This window comes from Coregonus clupeaformis, chromosome 14 (assembly GCF_020615455.1).
Source record: "Coregonus clupeaformis isolate EN_2021a chromosome 14, ASM2061545v1, whole genome shotgun sequence".
Classification (NCBI taxonomy): Eukaryota; Metazoa; Chordata; class Actinopteri; order Salmoniformes; family Salmonidae; genus Coregonus; species Coregonus clupeaformis.
Window position 1 is genome coordinate 34,055,077 of NC_059205.1, and position 20,352 is coordinate 34,075,428.

General features: G+C 42.9%; 3 protein-coding genes across 4 annotated transcripts in view; 1 reads left to right on the top strand and 2 right to left on the bottom strand.

Moving 5' to 3' along the window:
* Positions 1-6,993, top strand: part of LOC121580991 (oxysterol-binding protein-related protein 1) — a 44,685-nt gene extending 37,692 nt beyond the window's left edge. For both annotated transcript variants that reach the window (XM_041896254.2, XM_041896255.2), the window contains exons 22-28: positions 706-813; positions 1,049-1,138; positions 1,257-1,383; positions 1,793-1,909; positions 2,358-2,481; positions 2,613-2,703; positions 5,468-6,993. In XM_041896254.2, coding sequence (XP_041752188.2) covers positions 706-813; positions 1,049-1,138; positions 1,257-1,383; positions 1,793-1,909; positions 2,358-2,481; positions 2,613-2,703; positions 5,468-5,570 — 760 coding nt within the window. In that variant the 3' untranslated portion in view covers positions 5,571-6,993. The remainder of the gene's footprint in view (positions 1-705; positions 814-1,048; positions 1,139-1,256; positions 1,384-1,792; positions 1,910-2,357; positions 2,482-2,612; positions 2,704-5,467) is intronic.
* Positions 6,994-9,573: 2,580 nt separating this feature from the next.
* On the bottom strand, positions 9,574-13,570 carry LOC121580990 (endochitinase A). Its single transcript, XM_041896253.2, has 6 exons — positions 13,273-13,570; positions 12,856-13,152; positions 11,801-12,712; positions 10,786-11,676; positions 10,511-10,705; positions 9,574-10,376 (listed from the first exon to the last, which is right to left on the bottom strand). Exons 1-6 carry the CDS (start codon positions 13,493-13,495, stop codon positions 9,664-9,666), a joined length of 3,231 nt encoding a protein of 1,076 aa, XP_041752187.2. The 5' UTR covers positions 13,496-13,570; the 3' UTR covers positions 9,574-9,663.
* Positions 13,571-13,705: 135 nt separating this feature from the next.
* Positions 13,706-20,078, bottom strand: LOC123492360. The gene is made up of 6 exons (XM_045224861.1): positions 20,041-20,078; positions 19,668-19,836; positions 16,434-16,487; positions 15,396-16,352; positions 14,347-15,087; positions 13,706-14,217 (listed from the first exon to the last, which is right to left on the bottom strand). The coding sequence occupies exons 1-6, from the start codon at positions 20,041-20,043 to the stop codon at positions 13,706-13,708; spliced, it is 2,436 nt and encodes an 811-aa protein (XP_045080796.1). The 5' UTR covers positions 20,044-20,078.
* Positions 20,079-20,352: the final 274 nt, after the last annotated feature.

Sequence of the window (20,352 nt, forward strand, 5' to 3'; positions counted from 1 at the left end):
GAAAATGTCACAGTTCTTCCATGGCCTGCATACTCATGTCACTCATTGAGCATGTTTGGGATGCTCTGGATTGACGTGTACGACAGCATGTTCTAGTTCCCGATAATATCCGGCAACTTCGCACAGCCACCATTGAAGAGGAGTGAGACAACATTCAGGGGCCACAATCAACAGCCTGATCAACTCTATGTAAAGGAGATGTGTAGCGCTGCATGAGGCAAATGGTGATCACACAAGATACTGGTTTTCTGATCCACACCCTGACTTTTTTTTTTTAAGGTATCTGTGACCAACATTCATGTGAAATCCATAGATTAGGGCCTAATTAATTTATTTCAATTGACTGATTTCCTTATATGAACTGTAACTCAGTAAAATCTTTGAAATTGTTGCATGTTGCGTTTATATTGTTGTTCAGTGTAGCTTTCCCTCACTGAGAGTTTGCCTTGGAGTTTCCTTGATTTGGTCTTTATCTCCCAGTAAAGCTAGCAATACATATATTCTGGCAATAGAGCTATTCTGGCAATAGAGCTATTCTGGTAGCTTTTTTCTTAAGCTTGGATGAAATTAATTAATTAAATAATGTTGAAGTTTGAAGGACATTTGAATCTCCCTGAAGTAGTTTGGAATGAGTTGGCATCTGTAAGTTGACGTGGTTGGTGAGAGGTTATCTGCTGCTATGACATGTTCACTGTCTCTCTGCAGATACAATGAAGCATACACCTGGACAAACCCCACCTGCTGTGTCCACAACATCATCGTGGGCCAGCTGTGGATCGAGCAGTATGGCAATGTGGAAGTGATCAACCACAAGTAAGAGAGACTCCCTCGCCGTGTGTGCGTGCACGTGTATCTGTGTGTGTGTGCAGTAGTGTGGATCCACGTTTGTTTCCAGTTGATTGAGCAGTGTAACAGAACTGGGATAGATACTTGCCTTTACAAAGGAGACAGACTGAGCAGCAAAATGGTGGTTGTTTGAAAGCATTGTCTGGCTGTGGTGAATAGTGAAAGAGAATATGTAACTAGAAGGCTTGTTTTTCGGTGACAGGACCGGAGAGAGATGCAGCCTGACGTTCAAACCATGTGGTATGTTTGGTAAGGAGCTGCACCAAGTGGAGGGCTATATTCTGGATAAAAGGTACTTGTTTGTTACAGTTTTTTACCCCCACTGTTTTACTATGTCAAGATGATTTATATATTAGCTATCAGAAAAGCCTAACCTTTCATTTTGACTGTGTGTGTCTGTGTGCATGCAGCAAAAGGAAGCTCTGTGCCATATACGGTAAATGGACTGAGTGCTTGTACACTGTGGACGCCAAAACCTTTGATGCTCACAAGAAATCTGACAAGAAGAACTCAGAGGAGAAGAAAAGCAACAAGCAGGTACTGTATGTGCACTAATCAAAAACATACCGTAGTGCCTTCAGCCCCACCGGGGTGGTTATGTAACTATCATATCCTTTGCTGAGTAAAGGTGATTATTTGACTAGAGTTTAGTAAACTGAGCAATACATAACAATAGTTGACTCTTTATAACACATATTGTAGAAGAAACATAAATTAAATCACGCTGCGATTACAATTAGGTTCATGGTCAATTTTGCACTTAACACTTTCGCACCATGAAAATGTCACACAAAATGTATCCTTTTGCTCCATGCTCATGAATGAGTGGTATTTAAGCAACCTTTACACTCGTTTTGGAGTGATGACCCTTGATATGACCCAATAAGTAGCTATTGTAGTTGCATACCTGTTTGAAGGTTGCGTGTCCCCCTGTCTGTCCCTCCAGACCAGTGTAGACGAAGAGCCAGAGGAGATGCCCCTGCCTGATGGAGACACGGTCCAGGTCATCCCAGGTAGTGAGCTCATCTGGAGGATAGCCCCCCGACCAGACAACTCTGCAGAGGTGAGAGGGGAGGAGAGGCAGAGGGTTGGGGTCGAGGAGATGCAGGGAGTTGGGGGAGAGGAGATGCAGGGAGTTTGGGGAGAGGAGATGCAGGGAGTTTGGGGAGAGGAGATGCAGGGAGTTTGGGGAGAGGAGATGCAGGGAGTTGGGGGAGAGGAGATGCAGGGAGTTGGGGGAGAGGAGATGCAGGGAGTTGGGGGAGAGGATATGCAGGGAGTTGGGGGAGAGGTGAGGCGAGGGGAGGGGAGGGGAGGCAGGGATGGCGGGAGGGGATGAAAGCAGGTCTGGAGGATAGCCCCCTGACCAGACAACTGCAGGGATCACAGGGATGAGAGAGTACTGTTTTGGAGGAATTACTGTTGATCTTTTTAGCCTTCTTGAGTGATTGAACAGGTTGTCAGTCATTGATTTGTAGACCCTTCCCCCTCTCGCTCTCTCTCTTTGGTAGTTCTACGCCTTCTCCACATTTGCCATGCAGCTGAATGAGCTGGAGGAGGGCATGAAGGGGGTGATGCCCCCCACAGACTGTCGATTCAGACCTGACATCAGAGCCATGGAGAAAGGAGACATAGGTATGGTGATAAAGTTATATAGAGCATTGTGTTGTTTTGAATGATCCACATCTGGTGTCCAGCAATTCAACGAGCAGTTTGTCATAGAATCTAAATATTTTGATACATTAAAATATTTCTGTGTTTCTCAGATTTGTCAAGTGCAGAGAAGAAGAGGGTAGAGGAGAAACAAAGACTGGCCCGGAAAAATCGCTCCAAATCAACAGAGGAATGGAAAACGAGGTGAGTGATTGGGTCTTCTCTCTTCCTCCTGGAACGCCCTCTGATTCTGCTGTGCAACACTCTCATTTAGTGTGGAACAATTAGTGCTTTTTGAGGTCGGTTTGGTTTCCGTTCGATTATTTAAAAAATGATCACGGTTTACAATTTTGGTTTAATGTGATTATTTCTTTACATTAAATGCACTATGCATTATGTGGGTTGAATGCTGTAACACAGAATAAAACAATTAAGAAGTCCCATGATGGTAGTGACTGCTCATTACTGATTATCACTTATTAATCATCATTTATTCACATTACTTTAATAAAATATTTCAGTTGTTGTGTATATTACATTACATACAGTACCAGTCAAAAGTTTGGACACACCTATTCATTTCAGGGTTTTTCTTCATTTTAGAATAATAGTGAAGACATCACAACTATGAAATAAAACATATGGAATCATTTAGTAACCAAAAAAGTGTTAAACAACTATATTTTATATTTGAGATTCTTCAAAGTAGCCACCCTTTGCCTTGATGACAGCTTTGCACACGCTTGGCATTCTCTCAACCAGCTTCATGAGTAATGCTTTTCCAACAGTCTTATGCTGAGCACTTGTTGGCTGCTTTTCCTTCACTCTGCGGTCTAACTCATCCCAAACCATCTCAATTGTGTTGAGGTCAGGTGATTGTGGAGGCCAGGTCATCTGATGCAGCACTCCATCACTCTCCTTGGTCAAATAGCCCTTACACAGCCTGGAGGTGTGTTTTGGGTCGTTGTCCTGTTGAAAAACAAATTGGCCCATTTCTTGGCCCAAGCAAGTCTCTTATTCTTATTGGTGTCCTTTAGTAGTGGTTTCTTTGCAGTAATTCGACCATGAAGGCCTGATTCACGCAGTCTCCTCTGAACAGTTGAGATGTCAGTTACGTGAACTCTGTGAAGCATTTATTTGGGCTGCAATCTGATGTGCAGTTAACTCTAATGAATTTATCCTCTGCAGCAGAGGTAACTCTGGGTCTTCCTGTGGCGGTCTTCGTGAGAGTCAGTTTCATCATAGCGCTTGATGGTTTTTGCGACTGCACTTGAAGAAACGTTCAAAGTTCTTGAAATATTCCGTATTGACTGACCTTCATGTCTTAAAGTAATGATGGACTCTCGCTTCTCTTTGCTTATTTGAGCTGTTCTTGCCATAATATGGACTTGGTCTTTTACCAAATAGGCCTATCTTCTGTATACCACCCCTATCTTGTCACAACACAACTGATTGGCTCAAACGCATTAAGAAGGAAAGTAATTCCACAAATTAACTTTTAACAAGGCACACCTGTTAATTGAAATGCATTCCAGGTGACTACCTCATGAAGCTGGTTGAGAGAATGCCAAGAGTGTGCAAAGCTGTCATCAAGGCAAAGGGTGGCTACTTTGAAGAATCTAAAATATATTTTGATTTGTTTAACACCTTTTTGGTTACTAAATGATTCCATATGTGTTATTTAATAGTTTTGATGTCTTCACTATTATTCTACAATGTAGAAAATAGTAAAAATAAAGAAAAACCCTTGAATGAGTAGGTGTGTCCAAACTTTTGACTGGTACTGTACATATTGTTTTATTTGATGACTTTATTATTTCATTACAAGTCATCATCTCATCTCTATAGAGCAAGCTACCTATGCTATCTGACAAAATCACTATTTTAGTAGTTCTTCAAAGTAAATAAGGCATACTTTTATGACTGCTGAATACCAACTATCAATCACTTAGATCATGTGCAGTATTTTTACGTAGAGATACCTCGCTAAGCAACTGCTCGCTATCCCTCTCGGTCTTGCGTTCTTCTGTCTCTTCTCTCTCCGTGTCTGCCCCACACTAATCTTACATAGCTGGCGGAAAAGAAACACACAGACCAGACAAGTAGGCGCACAATGGATTATGGTCATTGTAGTTAATTACCAAACTATGTAGAATGTTGGCCTGTTTGAAACTGCAACTCCCTACTACATCGCACAGTTCAGGCTTGGTCTGATTTATCTCTAGAGAAACTGCGCAATGTGTGCATTGAGCTCACAGAAAAAAAAGGAACAAAATGTAATTCAAATAATTGAACAGATGTCGGTTAATTCATCAAAATAAAAATAACCAACATTTCGGTTAATCGCTCAGCACTACTCTCATTGGATGTATGCTAGCGCTAATGCTAGACCTACTTTGCTAATTGTCACCCATTTGTGTCATCCTGTGCTATGTGTTATGCTCTTCCCCTGTGTTGTCATTGAGAAGGAACCCAGCTCTTGGCCCCAGGTTTGGCTCTGCTTGTCTGTTGTGGCTTGTGGATGTTGTTGTGGTTCACTGTTTGAGTGCTGTGCTTTACCACCTCCCTCAGGACAACTTTGGAACTGCAGTAAATGCATTGATTCAAACACTGATCATACACCTCTACAACCTGTGTACAGTTGACTCCTGATAAGTACACGTTGAATAAGCTAAAATAAAAATGTGGTAATTGCAGTGAAATTCACCTTTCCTGGATATTTGCATGCTACAGTTTGCATAAATTCATGAAAGACCCAAGCTATATAGAGAAAAATAACATTTTCAATGGAAGCTTGGTTTGTTAAACCCCATTATCGGGCGTCGACTGTACTGTATTATGTTTGTGTGGGTTTGTATTTATCACAATCATGTCAAACACTCATGTCTGTGCTTGGATATATATGTGCCTGAACACTCATTTCTATGTTATTTTATCTGACTCGGTTCCTCTCGTTACTCCCATATAGGTGGTTCCACCAAGGCCCCAACCCCCACATCAAAGCTCAGGACTGGCTCTACTCCAACGGCTACTGGGACCGGAACTACTCCCTGCTGCCTGATATATACTGACCTGCAAGACACACACACAGACATCTCTATCTGTATACATCTCATCTCTACTATCTCTGCTGTTTTTCATATTCAGGCTGGAACTTCTGACGGTGGAACTCTGAAGTTTTCTCGTAAGACTCATTGAAGGGGGAGAAAGTTAGTCCTGGTCAGGTCATGTGGTCAGCAAAAAGGAGTCCACATAGGCGAGGTAAAGTGAGAATTATGTCCTTCTCAAGTCCGTAACCTGCTCTGGTCCTATAGATGGTAAGGCTATTATTGGGAACCATTCAGTAGTCCCCAAATATGATGATCTCTTATCACAGCCTATGTCTCACTCAAGGCACAATGGTGAAGTCCTCATGAGCTTGTAAGCTATGGTCATTGACCAGTGTATAGAATTATAATAAAACTATAGGGTGTAACCTGCCTTTCATTTTAACAAATGGGAGTGTTTTGAATTGCGTGAATTGAATGCAGTGTGCTCAGTGCTGTTACTTACAAATGTGTGCAGCTACATTATCGTTCTGATACAGTATACATTTTAGGAAAAATACAGCTTTCAAATAGTGTGTGAAATAGGCGTGTTCCAACTTCCTGCACTTTACTATAGGCTACCAAACTAAGCTGTCATGATGTGTGAGATAGGCGTGTTCCAACTTCCTGCAGTCTCTACTATAGGCTACCAAACTAAGCTGTCATGATGTGTGAGATAGGCGTGTTCCAACTTCCTGCAGTCTCTACTATAGGCTACCAAACTAAGCTGTCATTATGACACATTTTAGCTGCTTGGACCTCTTTAAGTATGACTGGGGAAATTATACATGTTTGTACATATTATTGGATAGAGCTCTTCTATTCTTCTGAGCTGTAATACAATGTAGTTATTTATGAATTTAAGATGCTATGCTATGTATAGAGGAGAATAGCTGTACTGTACTTAGAATTATGGCTTTCTTCAATGGCACTTATCTGTGTGCAAAAGTTTCCTCTATAGTAAAAATGTAATTCAGGATATTCTGAGAAGTACTTAGAACTGTTTGGACTACCCCTCACACACTGAATGCACATACAGTACATGCACTACTTTGACTATACAATCATTAGCTGCAATACACCCACAGACACACAGTAAGGCTGTGTCCCAAATGGCACCCTATTTCCTACATAGCCCTATGGGGGAATAGGGTGCCATTATGGGAGACAGCCACTGTTCAACACACTCATGCACTGCATAATATTCATCTCCTTGGTTGTGAATAGCTGCTGCTGTAACCTCTGTAAAGTGCTAGGTAGGATTATCATGTAATACATGACAGGACAGTAGACTGGGCCTATCGCCCCCTCTGAATGGACGGTTTTATCTAGAGGCTACTTTCACTTTGTGTATAGCACATTACAGAATAAAGAATTTCTATTGTTGCTAAATAAAAGCTTAATGTTACCTTAGGGTGTTTGTAGCATTATGTAAGTTGTGGACTGAATTCCCCGCATAATACTAACATGGGTGAAGTTAGGCCTAGTGGTCCTCATGTGGGTAAGGCTAGGGCTAAGGTGTGTCTCTTTGTTAACAGCAGATGGTGCGCGTTCTCTAATGTTAAGGAAGCCTGAATAAGAATACCTCCTGATAACTCAAACAGGAAGTACCAGTGACTCGCTCAATACGGAAGTGGTCCGATGAAGCGGACGCTAAACTACAGGACTGTTTTGCTAGCACAGATTGGAATATGTTCTGGGATTCATCCGAGGGCATTGCGGAGTTTTCCACATCAGTCACTGGCTTCATTAATAAGTGCATCGACGATGTCGTCACCACAGTGACCGGACGTACGTACACCAACCAGAAGCCATGGATTACAGGCAACATCAGCACTGAGCTAAAGGCTAGAGCTGCTGCTTTCAAGGAGCGGGACACTAATCCTGACTCTTATAAGAAATCTCACTACGACCTCCGACGAACCATCAAACAGGCAAAGCGTCAATACAGGACTAAGATCGAATCCTACTAAGCCATCTCTGACGCTTGTCGGATGTGGCAGGGCTTGTAAACTATCATGGATAACAAAGGGAAACCAAGCCGCGAGCTGCCCGGTGACGCGAGCCTACCAGACAAGATAAATGCCTTTGTTCGCTTTGAGACAAGCAACACTGAACCATGGATGAGCAGCCGATGTAAGACATTTAAAAAGGTTAAAATTCACAAAGCCGCAGGGCCAGATGCATTACCAAGACGCATACTCAGAGAATGCGCTGACCAGCTGGCATGTGTCTTCATTTACATTTTCAACCTCTCCCAGACCATGTCTGTAATACCTACATTTTTCAAGCAGACCACCATAGTCCCTTTGCCCAAGAACACCAAGATAACCTGTCTAAATGACTACCGCCCCATAGCACTCACATCTGTAACAATTAAATGCTTTGAAAGGCTGGTCATGGCTCACATCAACAACATCATCACAGACACCCTGGACCCACTCCAATTCGCATACAGCTCAGGACCCTGGGACTGACCACCTCCCTCTGCAACTGGATCCTGGACTTCCTGACAGGCCGCCCCCAGGTGGTGAGGGTGGGCAACAACCCATCCGCCACGCTGACCCTCAACACATGGGCCCTTCAGGGGTGCTTGCTTAGTCCCCTCCTGTACTTCCTGTTCACCCACAACTCAGTGGCCGCGCACGACTCCAACACCATCATTAAGTTTGCTGACGACGTGGTGGTAGGTCTGATCACCAACGACGATGAGACTATAGGGAGGAGGTCAGTGACAACAACCTCTCCCTCAACGTCAGCAAGACAAAGGAGATGATCCTGGACTACAGGAAACGGAGGGCTGAGCACACCCCCATCCACATCGACGGGTCTGTAGTGGAGCGGGTCGAGAGCTTAGAGTTCCTCTGTGTCCACATCACTAAGGAATTAACATGGTCCACACACACCAACATAGTCGTGAAGAAGGCACGACAACACGTATTTGCTCTCAGGAGCCTGACATTTTTTTGGCATGGGCCCTCAGAAAATCAAAAAGTTCTACAGCTGTACCATTGAGAGCATCTTGACTGGCTGCATCACGGCTTGGTATGGCAACTGCTTGACATCCGACCACAAGGCGCAACAGAGGGTCGTGCGTATGGCCCAGTATTCTTTTGACTCATCAAATACACTGCTGCTACTGCTTATTGTCTATCCTGTCACTTTAGCCTTACTTATATGTACAGTACATTTGGAAAGTAGTCAGACCCCTTGACTTTTTCCACATTTTATTACGTTACAGCCTTATTCTAAAATGGATTTTTAAAAAATTAAAATCTCATCAATCTACACACAATAACTCATAATGACAAAGCAAAAACAGGTTTTTAGACATTTTTGCTAATTAAAAAATAAATAAATACCGTATTTACATAAATATTCAGACCCTTTGCTATGAGACTTGAAATTGAGCTCAGGTGCATCCTGTTTCCATTGATCATCCTTGAAATGTTTCTACAACTTGATTGGAGTCCACCTGTAACGCTGTAACGTAACAAAATGTGGAAAAGGTCTAGGGGTCTGAATACTTTCCGAATGCCATATGTTCCTCAATTACCTCGTACTCCTGCACGTCGACTCGGTACTACTGGTACCTCGTGTATATAGCCAAGTTATCGTTTCTCATTGTGTATTTATTCCTTGCGTTATCTTTCTATAATTTTTCAATTTTTCTCTCTGCATTGTTTGTAAGGGCCCGTAAGTACGCATTTCACTGTTAGTCTACACCTGTTGTTTAGAAGCATGTGACAAATCAAATTTGATTTGATTTGAATTTCCTTATTTTCTCAGCTTCAGACCAGCCTAACTGCTCACTTAAAACATGTTTTTTTTGTATTTAATACATGAAGGAAAACATTTTTAATGATATGCAAATGTATTTTTATTGATACTCACTAGACCAGGGATTCCCAAACTCGGTCCTGGGCCCTCCCCCCACTGCACAGCTGATTCAAAGAGTCAAAGCTTGATGATGAGTTGGTTATTTGAATCAGCTGTGTAGTGCTAGGGCAAAAACCAAAATGTGCACCTAGGGGCCCCAGGACCGAGTTTGGGAAACCCTGCACTAGACAACAGTCCCCTACCAATTAAATGGGGCACTAGTTGGCCACCTCCTGGCTCCTTCCTGGTCCTCTTCCTCTGTGGGTTCTAAGGTGACGATACGTATGAGAGCGGGGGAGTAAACAGTGTTCCCCTCATCACTGATGACCTGAAGGAACTGGTCCTGACCAGAACCTCCGCTCACCGTCTCCATGGGAACGGAGAATGACAGGTACCCCGGGGGGTCATCCGACCTGACTGCAGCAGACCTCCACCTGGTCTGCATCGCGGTTGGAACGCTAAGAACGCTCTTGCCCAGAGACACAGGAAGAAGTTGGGGATGCATGAAGAAGTTGGGGATGCTGATCTGGGGTAGAGAAGGAGTGGAGAGGGTTGAGGGCTGTGCCATGTGTGTGAAGGCCCTTCTTGGGCTCATTGGGAAGGGTGGTGGCTGGGGCTGGAGCTGGGGCTGTTGTCTGGGTTGGCCACTCCAGGACTGGGCTTCAGATTGCTGAGGGGAAGGGGACCTCTCTGCCAGTAACACATGGCCAGGCCCAAAGTTGCAAATGTAAGCACTGCCATTGTATGGAGGCTGAGAGATAACTTTAGTGGACAGTGTGCCCTCTTCTGTCTCATTGGCCAAGTGGTAGAGTGTCCAGACCTGATTGGTGTAATTCTCGCGGGCGGGCTGAGCATCATGAGTGATGTGTCCTGCTCCAATAGGAACGGTCTGTGAGGGCGGGCCATGATAATCTAATATGACAATAGAATGCAACATCAAAAGTGAACATCATAATTTCCACAAATATATTGGAGGGGAAAAAATCCACAAATATCTTCAATACACACATATTTCAAAATATGATTGAACAATTATTAAAGATTACCTGGAATAGTCTGCACACCCTGTGAACGTGTGTTTTGAGTTCTATTGTTTTGAGGCCCAACAACATTGGCTGGAAAAACTCCTAGATAAACTCCAAGTCTCAGGGTCCCCTGCTGCACTTCTGTAGGGTAGGCAGTCACCTCTTCACAAAGGCGGATTGACGTTTGTGAAACCTGTGTGCTGTTGTCCAATACTCCTATGCGATTAGGAAGATAAATATTTAGAAAAGAGTTTCTGTTAATAATATTTCAGTTATGAATTAATCTTGATATTAACCTGATGCATAAGATGTTTGCGTTTCTGCTGTTCTCCTCACACTCTCCTCTCTTCTGGGTATCCTCCCTGAGGACTCTCTGTGTACTGTCTCCATTGCAGCAGTGTCAGAGGGAAATTGTGCTCTGATGTCACTCATTGACGTATTCACCTGGTCAGACTCAATGTCTAAAACCTCAAGACAAAGTCCTGCAGTCATGGATGGTCTGTACAAAACTGCCACATCAGAAAGGACGCTTGTCTTAGATGTCTGTGGAGATATTCTGAAAGAAACTCTGGGAGTTGTGTGACTCTCTGGTGCCTCTGCTGTTCTCCCTACACTCTCTTCTTGGTGTGCTGCTTCCATTGCTGCTGCAGGTGAAATCCTGCAAACAGAAGCAGTTGAAGACACCAGCTGCTCCTCCATTGATGGTGCAGATGACATCCTGGCCAGACTGGATTGTGGAGAAACTCTGGGAGACATTCTAGGAGAAACTCTGGGAGATGTGTGTCTCTCTGGTGTCTCTGCTTTTCTCCCCACACTCTCCTCTCTACTGGGTTTCCTGACTGAGGACACTCTCTGTGCTGCATCAACTAGTTCTGTTCCTGATAAACCACTTTCAGAATATCTTATGATGGTTTCAGAAGGAGCTCTTTCTGATAAACTACTTTTTGAAGATCTTCTTGAAACTGCTGGTGACATTCTTCCAACAGAAGTAGATGGAGACACCAGTAGCTCCTCCACTGATTGTGCCGAAGGAATCCTGGCCAGACTGGATTGTAGAAAAACTCTTTGAGAAACTCTTTGAGAAACTCTGGGAGATGTGGGTCTGTCCATTGATGGTGCAGAGGGAATCCTAGGCAGACTGAAATGTGGAGAAATGGCTGTACCAGACAGAGATTCACCAACATGAGCTGTGGATGGAGATACAAAATTAAGCACATATAGTTTACATTTCACCTTACAAGTTTTGCCAATTTTTACCCAAAAAAAATCGTATTAGTAGAGCATTCTTCAGAGTATGGATGACAATTGTACCTGATACAAGAGAGATTTGTGGAGAAACTCTTTGTGATGCTCTAGGAGACACTCTGGGAGATGTGTGTCTCTCTGGTGTCTCTGCTCTTCTCCTCACACTCTCCTCTTTACTGGGTATCCTGACTAAGGACACACTGTGTGCTGCATCAACTAGTTCTGTTTCAGAGAAAACTCTTCCTGATAAACCACTTCCAGAATATCTTACAGAAGACATTACTGGTGAAAGTCTACCAACAGAAGCAGTTGGAGACATCCGTGGCTCCTCCATTGATGGTGCAGAGGAAATCCTGGCCAGACTGGACTGTGGAGAAACTCTAGGAGAAAGTCTGGGAGATGTGTGTCTATCTGGTGTCTCTGGTCTCACTAATTCTGTTTCAGAGAAAGCTCTTCCTGTTAAACCACTTCCAATATGTCTTGCAGACACTATTGGTGAAAGTCTACCAACCGAAGCAAATGAAATCTCCTTCTTCTCCATTGATGGTACTTCGTAAGCCTCCTCCACAAGTTCCTCACCAACAGATGGAGAAAGAGGTAATTCTCCCATAGATGAATCTCTGTAGAAAACTGTCATATCAGAAACAACACCTGTAAAAGAAGTCTGTGGAGAAACTCTGGGAAATGTGTGTCTCTCTGGTGTCGCTGCTGTTCTCATCACACTCTCCACTCTACTGGGTATCCTTACCAAGGACACTCTGTGTGCTCCATCCACTGCTGTTTCAGAGGGAGCTCTTTTTAATAAGCCTAATAAGTCACTTTCAGAACCGGCTGGTGACCAATGAGAATACAATGGAGACGTCATAAGCTCATCCATTGACAGTGTTTTGTTGTCTATCTGAGCTGGTTCTGTTGCACCATCACTGAGAGACACAGAGGGAGCCCTGGCCAGACTGAACTTAGATGACAAGCCTGTAGCTGTTGGAGTAACATCAACATGAGTTGTGAAAAGACGGACCAGATTGAATTATTTGAGTATTCTGTGGTATTTCACAATTCATTTCGGCCATAATACTGACATAACAACCTTATATTTCATTCAAGATAGCTGAAAACGTTACCTGAGATCACGGATGTTTGTGGAGAAACTCTGGAAGATGTGTGTCTCCCTACTATTGTTTCAGAGGGGACTCTTTCTGCTATGTCACTTTGTGAACATCTACCAGACACTGCTTGTGAAGTGCCTCCAACAGCAGCTGGAGACCCTGGTAGTTCTGCCATTGATGCTTTATACTTCTCCTCCATATACATCACTTCGCTAGAAGCTGATTCTGCTGCTCTTTCACCAATAGAGGAAAACCCATCCAGACTAGATTTTGGTGAAATGTCTGTACCACTCATAGATTGACCAACATGAGCTAGAGATGGGGAGACAAAGTAAAAATTAGAACAATATTTTAAACTTCCCACTTTTACCAAAAAGGTGATATGGACCTTATTAATGCAGCTTTCTAAATGTATTTAATAATACATTGTACCTGACATTAAAGATGTCTGTGGAGAAACTTTTGGAGAGGTGTGTTTCTCTGGTATCTCTGCTCCCACTACTGCTGTTTCGAAACAAGTTCTTCCAGACATGTCATTTGAGGAACATCTAGCAGACACCGCTGGTGAAATGCCGACAACAGCAGCAGTTGAAGACACAATATGCTCCATTGATGGTGCTGTATAAATATCCTCCACATCAGAGATGACTTCCATAGAAACTGACTCTGCTGCACCATCACTGAGAGACACAGAGGGGACCCTGGACAGGCTGTACTTAGATGACAAGCCTGTAGCTGTTGTAGTAGCTTAAACGTGTTGAGGAAAGACAGAAAAAATAAAATATTTGAGTATGTTGTGATGTTACACTGACATTTTCTTAAACATTTTACCAGAAATAGTAACATGGACCTCATTAGAAGTATATCACAGAGATTGGATGACTACTGTACCTGACACTGAACATGTCTGTGGAGATACTCTGGGAGATGAGTGTCTCTCTGGTGTCTCTGCTGTTCTCATCACACTCACCTCTCTAAAGGGTAGCCTGACTGAGGACACTCTGTGTGTTGCATCAACTAGTTCTGTTTTAGAGAAGGCTCTTCCTGATAAACCACTTTCAGAATATCTTACCCCCTCCACTGCTGTTTCTGAGGGAGCTCTTTCTGCAAAACTAACTCTTGAAGATCTTGCAGACACTGCTGTTGAAATCCCAACAACGGAAGCAGTTGGTAATACCAATAGCTCATCCATTGATGGTGCAGAGGGGATCACTCTCGGCGCTGTTGTTTCAGAGGAAGCTCTTTCTAGTAAGTCACTAGCAGAACATCTTGCAGACACTGCTGGTGACACACCATCACTGAGATATGCAGAGGGAATCCTGGCCAGGTTGGATGGAGATGACAAGTCTGTAGCCTTCAGTGATTCCTCAGAATGAGCTATGGATAGAGAGACTAAATAAATTATTTTAAATAAAGTAGTTGACTTTGTTCCTCTAACAACATTTTTTTTTTTTGTATTATGGAATATTAGGCTTGTAAGTTACCTTTAGAGGAAGTGACACATACCTGACACAAATGAAGTCTGTGGAGATACACTGAGAGATGTTTGTCTCTCTGGAGCCTCTGCTCCCACTACTGATGTTTCAGAGGGAGCTCTTTCTGATACATCATTGGCCGACACTGCTGGGGAAATCCCACCCACAAAGGCAAATACAGTTGGTGACTCTGATAGCTCCTCCATTGATGGCACTGCTGCTCCCAAAACTGCTGTTTCAGAGGGAACTATTTCTGATACGTCACTGGCAGAACACCTTGCAGTCACTGCTGGTGAAATCTCCCTCACAGAGATTGCTTCACTCTCTACTGCTGTTTCAGAGCGAGCTCTTTCAGTGCCATCACCTTCTGAGCATCTTGCTGAGGCAGTAGAGAACTCTTCAGTGACATCACCTTCTGAGCATCTTGCTGAGGCAGTAGAGAATTCCTCCACAGCTGAAGGTGAGTAAGAGAGATCGTCATAAGAGAAAGCGTTTAGAGACTGAGACACAACCACAGGGTCAGATGGGACCATTTCAGATATCTCCCTCCTTGAGCATTGTAATTGTTTGTTTACAATCTCCAAAGTATTGAAGGCTACTTTATCAATGATGGATTCTGATGTCTGCAGAAGCTCCTCCCAGGCTATATCTATGCTGGGTGAAGTAATAGGTGAGATCTCTTCGGAGGGGGTGAATTTGACTGCTTTCTTCACTGGAGAAGAGGGAATGGTGATTACACACCAGTCCTCTTTTTCAAACATCACTGGGCACTCTATAAAACACAGACATTTATTTTCAAATCAACAGAAGATACAGAGATATAGAAAAGCTGTAATGCACGTGTGATTATGTTCCTTTTAGAACTGTGATATAGAGAGATGTTACTCTGGGCAGCAGGTAACCTAGTGATTAAGCGCATTGGGCCAGTAACCGAAAGGTCGCTGGTTCGAATCCCGAGCTGACTAGGTGAAAAATATGTTGATCTGCCCTTGAGCAAGGCACTTAACCCTAATTGCTCCTGTAAGTTGCTCTGGATAAGACCATCTGCTAAATGACTAAAATGTAAATGTATTCTGTTACCTGACACATAAGATGCCTGTGGAGATACTGAGAGCGTGTGTCTTTCTGGTGTATCTGCTGTTCTCATCACTCTCTCCTCTCTACTGGGTATCCTGACTGAGGACACTCTGTGTGCTGCATCAACTAGTTCTGTTTCAGAGAAAGCTCTTCCTGATAAACCACTTTCAGAATGTCTTGCAGCAGACACTACTGCTGAAACTCTGCCAACAGAAGCAGTTGGAGACACCAGTAGCTCCTCCATTGATGGTTCCCTGTTAGTCTCCTCCACATTACAGAAGACTTCTCTGGAAGACGGCATGCGAGGCAGGTTGTCCATTGAGGGCACTTTGTGGAACACCACCACATCATCAGACATCACCTCTGTTGGGTCATTCACCCAAACCTTATTCCCCTCACCAACCAAAAGACTCCAGGTCAAACTACTCCTGGAAGACACACCTGAGGATAGACGGCTGTCGCTGTGGAAGACAATGGTCTCCGGAAGGTTCTCAGAGTGGATGATGATGGCGTTGTTGGTTGGGGCGCTGCAGGTGCTGATCAGGACCGGAGACTGGTTGGCCTCCAGTAGACTGTCCCCTGACGGAAATCTCTGGAACATAGCTGACTGCACAGCAGAACCCGGCCCGGCCTGGGCCTCCTCCAATTCCACAGCTGAGCTGGGTTGATCTCCAGGGTGGGTTGGGCTGGATTGATCTCCAACGTCATCTCCATGGTGGGTTCCTCCAGGGGGACTGCTCAGAGACTGAGCCTGCTCATCTGGCCCACCCATGGGCTCGCAGGAGGGGACATTGGACTCCCAAGGGCTGATCGTCTGGCTGACTGACAGGGTCTCCTCAGCCAGGAGGAGTGACATCTGGTCACAGTGCACAGGTGCAAGCTCTCCGGGCGGATACTGTAGGCCTAGCTGACTGTGTGTTAAGTATATGGCAGCTTTCCAGTCTTTGACATAATTTGCCTCTATTGAAAGAATAATAATTTGTGTGACATATGTGCAAGACATTCAACTGTATTAATTTTAAAGCATTTAAATGTACTTACCCCGCATCTCTTGGTACAGGTGTATAACATCCTTGGTATCCATCAAAGGATTACCTGAGCAAAAGAGAATGCAGTTAATTCCTTGTTCCACTCTAATTCCGTAACGTCTGCCTTTAAAATGTTAGAATGAACTTGGAGACTAGGGGCCTAGCCTATATGAATTCCAAATTCATCCCCCTGTTTAAATAAATCAATCAAATGTATTTATAAAGCCCTTTTTACATCAGCAGATGTCACAAAGTGCTATACAGAAACTCAGCCTAAAACCCCAAACAGCAAGCAATGCAGATGTAGAAGCACGGTGGCTAGGAAAAACTCTCTAGAAAAGGAGGAACATAGGAAGAAACCTAGAGAGGAACCAGGCTCAAAAGTTATTACAGTCTACAAAAAAAAAGTTGGGCTACTTCAAATAATTAGTGTGTTTGTAAACGTAGACTACTTTTACGTGTTTGTAAACATACTATATGCATCTACATTAGTCCACATGTTAAAGGCAAATATTCAGTTGCTACACATGAGGCGACAGTACAGAACGTCACCTTTTATTTCAGAGTATTTTCATACATATCTGTTTTACCGTTTAGAAATGAAAGCACTTTATGTACAGGTAACTGCCCAAATAATGGAAACACTTGAGTAAATGAGGGATACAAAGTAGACTGAACAAAAATATAAACACAACATATAAAGTCTTGTTCCCATGTTTCATGAGCTGAAATAAAAGATTGCAGACATTTTCCATATGCACAATAAGCTTACTTCTCTCAAACTTTGTGCACAAATTTGTTTACATCCCGGTTAGTGAGCATTTCTCCTTTGCAAAGATAATCCATGCACCTGACAGGTGTGGCATATCAAGAAGATGATTAAACAGCATGATCATTACACAGGGGCACCTTGTGCTGGGGACAATAAAAGGCCATTCTAAAATGTTGTCAAACAACACAATGCCACAGATGTCTTAAGTTTTGAGGGAGCGTGCAATTGGTATGTTGACTGCAGGAATGTCCACCAGAGCTGTTGCCAGATAATTGAATGTTCATTTCTCTACCATAAGCTGCCTCCAACATCGTTTTAGAGAATTTGACAGTACGTCCAACCGACCTCACAACCACAGACCACATGTATGGCGTTGTGTGGGTGAGTGGTTTGCTGATGTCAACGTTGTGAACAGAGTGCCCCATGGTGGCGGTGGGGTTATGGTATGGGCAGGCATAAGCTACGGACAACAAACACAATTGTATTTTATTGGTGGCAATTTGAATGCACAGAGATACCGTGATGAGATCCGGAGGCCCATTGTCGTTCCATTCATCCACCACCATCACCTCATGTTTCAGCATGATAATGCATGGCCCCATGTTGCAAAGATCTGTACACAATTCCTGGAAGCTGAAGTTCTTCCATGGCCTGCATACTCACCAGACATGTCAGCCATTGAGCATGTTTGGGATGCTCTGGATCGACGTGTACGACAGAGAGTTCCCGTTCTACCAAATATCCCGAAATTTTGCCAGCCATTGAAGAGGAGTGGGACAACATTCCACAGGCCACAATCAACAGCCTGGTCGACTCTACGCGAAGTAGATGTGTCGTGCTGCATGAGGCAAATGGTGGTCACACCAGATACTGACTGGTTTTCTGATCCACACTCCTACCTTTTTTTAAAAGGTATCTGTGGCCAAGAGATGCATATCTGTATTCCCATTCATGTGAAATCTATAGATTAGGGCCTAATGAATGTATTTCAATTGACTGATTTCCTTATATGAACTGTAAATTGTTGCATGTTGCATTTACATTTCTGTTCAGTATATTTTGAATGCAGGTGCTTCCACACAGGTGTGGTTACTGAGTTAATTAAGCAATTCATATCCAATAGAGTTCCAGAACTTGTTGAATCTATGCCAAGGTGCATTGAAGCTGTTCTGGCGGCTCATGGTGACCCAACGCCCTATTAAGACACTTTATGTTATGGTTTCTTGTATCTAGTCCCTCCATTTGAAGGTGTCAGTATTTGGACAAAGTTCACTTATGTGTATTAAAGTAGTCAAAAGTTGAGTATTTGGTCTCATTTTCCTAACGTGCAATGACTAGCTTGTGGCTCTACAAACTTATTGGATGCATTTGCAGTTTGTTTTGGTTGTGTTTCGGATTATGTTGTGCCCAATAGAAATGAACGGTAAATAATGTATATATGCCATTTTGGAGACCCTTTTATTGTAAATAAGAATAACATATGTTTCTGAACACTTCTACATTAATGTGGATGCTACCATGATTACAGATAATCATGAATGGGTAATGAGTGAGAAAGTTACAGAGGTATAAATATCATACCCCCCCAAAAAATGCTAACCTCCCCTGTTATTGTAATGGTGAGAGGTTAGCATGTCTTGGGGGTATGATTTTGTGCCTCTGTAACTTTCTCACTCATCATTATTCACGATTAATTCATGATGATCCATAATCATGGTAGCATCCACATTAATGTAGAAGTGTTCAGAAACATATTCTATTCTTATTTACAATAAAAGTGACTCCAACACAATACATTATTTACCATTCATTTCTATTGGGCACAACATAATCCCAAACACAACTAAAACAAACTGCAAATGCATCCAACAAGTTTGTAGAGTCACAATATTGATGTAGTCATTGTGTGCTGGGTATATGGGACCAAATACTCAACTCTTTACTACTTTAATACACATATAATGAGAGTGAATTTGTCCAAATACAAATAAGATCCGTAAAGTGCTTTAATTTCTAAACGGTAAAACAGATATGTAGGAAAATATCCTCAAATAAAAGGTGACATTCTGTACTGTACATATGAAACATACAGCCAAATTAAAACTTTTAGCTTCACTGTCCAAATAAATAAATACACAGAGTGTATGTACCTATTGATTCTTGAAGAATATAACTTATAAAGGCCTCATGAGCTTAGTTCAACTGTTGCATCCCATCAGAACCAAAAATTGTTTTACTCCAATGTTTGTAAACAAAGTAAATGTAAACAAACACTATATAGCCTCAAAACATGGTTTAAACTATACTTTGGATATCATGGCTGGTCAGTCCTTGCATCCATAGCTCTGTTTATGAATTTGAGAGCGGTTACATTTCTCCAGCACCATCCCTTAGCTTTTTACCGAATAGGGGCGGAGGTATACTTTATTATTGTTTTAAGTCCTTAATGCCCCTTTAAGTATCAGCAGCACTCACGTTCTCTAAATTCCAGCAGCTCATCGCAATAGGCAGCAATAAATTCCGGTATCTGCCTTGGTCCCTCAATGAGTATGGCTCTGCAAAGACATTCTAGCCAACTCTTCAGCCCGTATGGGATGACGATGGTCAATGGGGGCTTGAAGTGAAGCGTACTCCTGGAAGCCATCTGGAAAAGTACCGTTTATGGTTTAGCTGCGGTAGTTGTTTACCTGATAATAATGTATCATGCATAGCCTAGTGTACATTCAAGTGGCTACAGCCAGTTGGTTAAGCCTATTATTTATCCCACACAAGTATAACTAGATATCTAGTCAGATTATTCGAAACTGATTCAGATAATTTAGAATAGTAAAAACATAGCCTACAGTACCATTGCAGATTACCACCTCTTGAGCCAACAACGAGGACTACAAAATATTAGTTCAAAGCCATGCTGTAAAACTCCGTGGCTTCATGACGTCACAATGGCAGTAACCTAAAGCCTTTCTTGGCTAACTTGAAAATGAAAGGAACATTTGCGCATTTTGTGCAGTAGCCTAGATTTCAACAAAAGTATAGCCTAATCCATTTCAACCAAATAAGATATTCAAATCAATTCAAATTGCCACGCCATATCAGCAGCTAAAAAACACAATAAGTAATGCCTGTGTAATTACGCATAAGCACAGCCGTTATTTTACTG

Bases quoted from the DNA above. Each gene is read 5' to 3' on its own strand.
- LOC123492360 (XM_045224861.1), bottom strand. The intron at 15,088-15,395 runs GTAACAGAATAC...TGTGTTTTATAG, and splicing joins ACAGGCATCTTATGTGTCAG to AGTGCCCAGTGATGTTTGAA. The intron at 14,218-14,346 runs GTATGTGTCACT...CTCTATCCATAG, and splicing joins ACAGACTTCATTTGTGTCAG to CTCATTCTGAGGAATCACTG.
- LOC121580990 (XM_041896253.2), bottom strand. From the start codon at position 13,495: ATGGAAGTCATCTCTGATGTGGAGGATATTTATACAGCACCATCAATG. The intron at 12,713-12,855 runs GTAACGTTTTCA...TTACTCCAACAG, and splicing joins ACAAACATCCGTGATCTCAG to CTACAGGCTTGTCATCTAAG. The intron at 10,377-10,510 runs GTAATCTTTAAT...TTGTCATATTAG, and splicing joins GGGTGTGCAGACTATTCCAG to ATTATCATGGCCCGCCCTCA.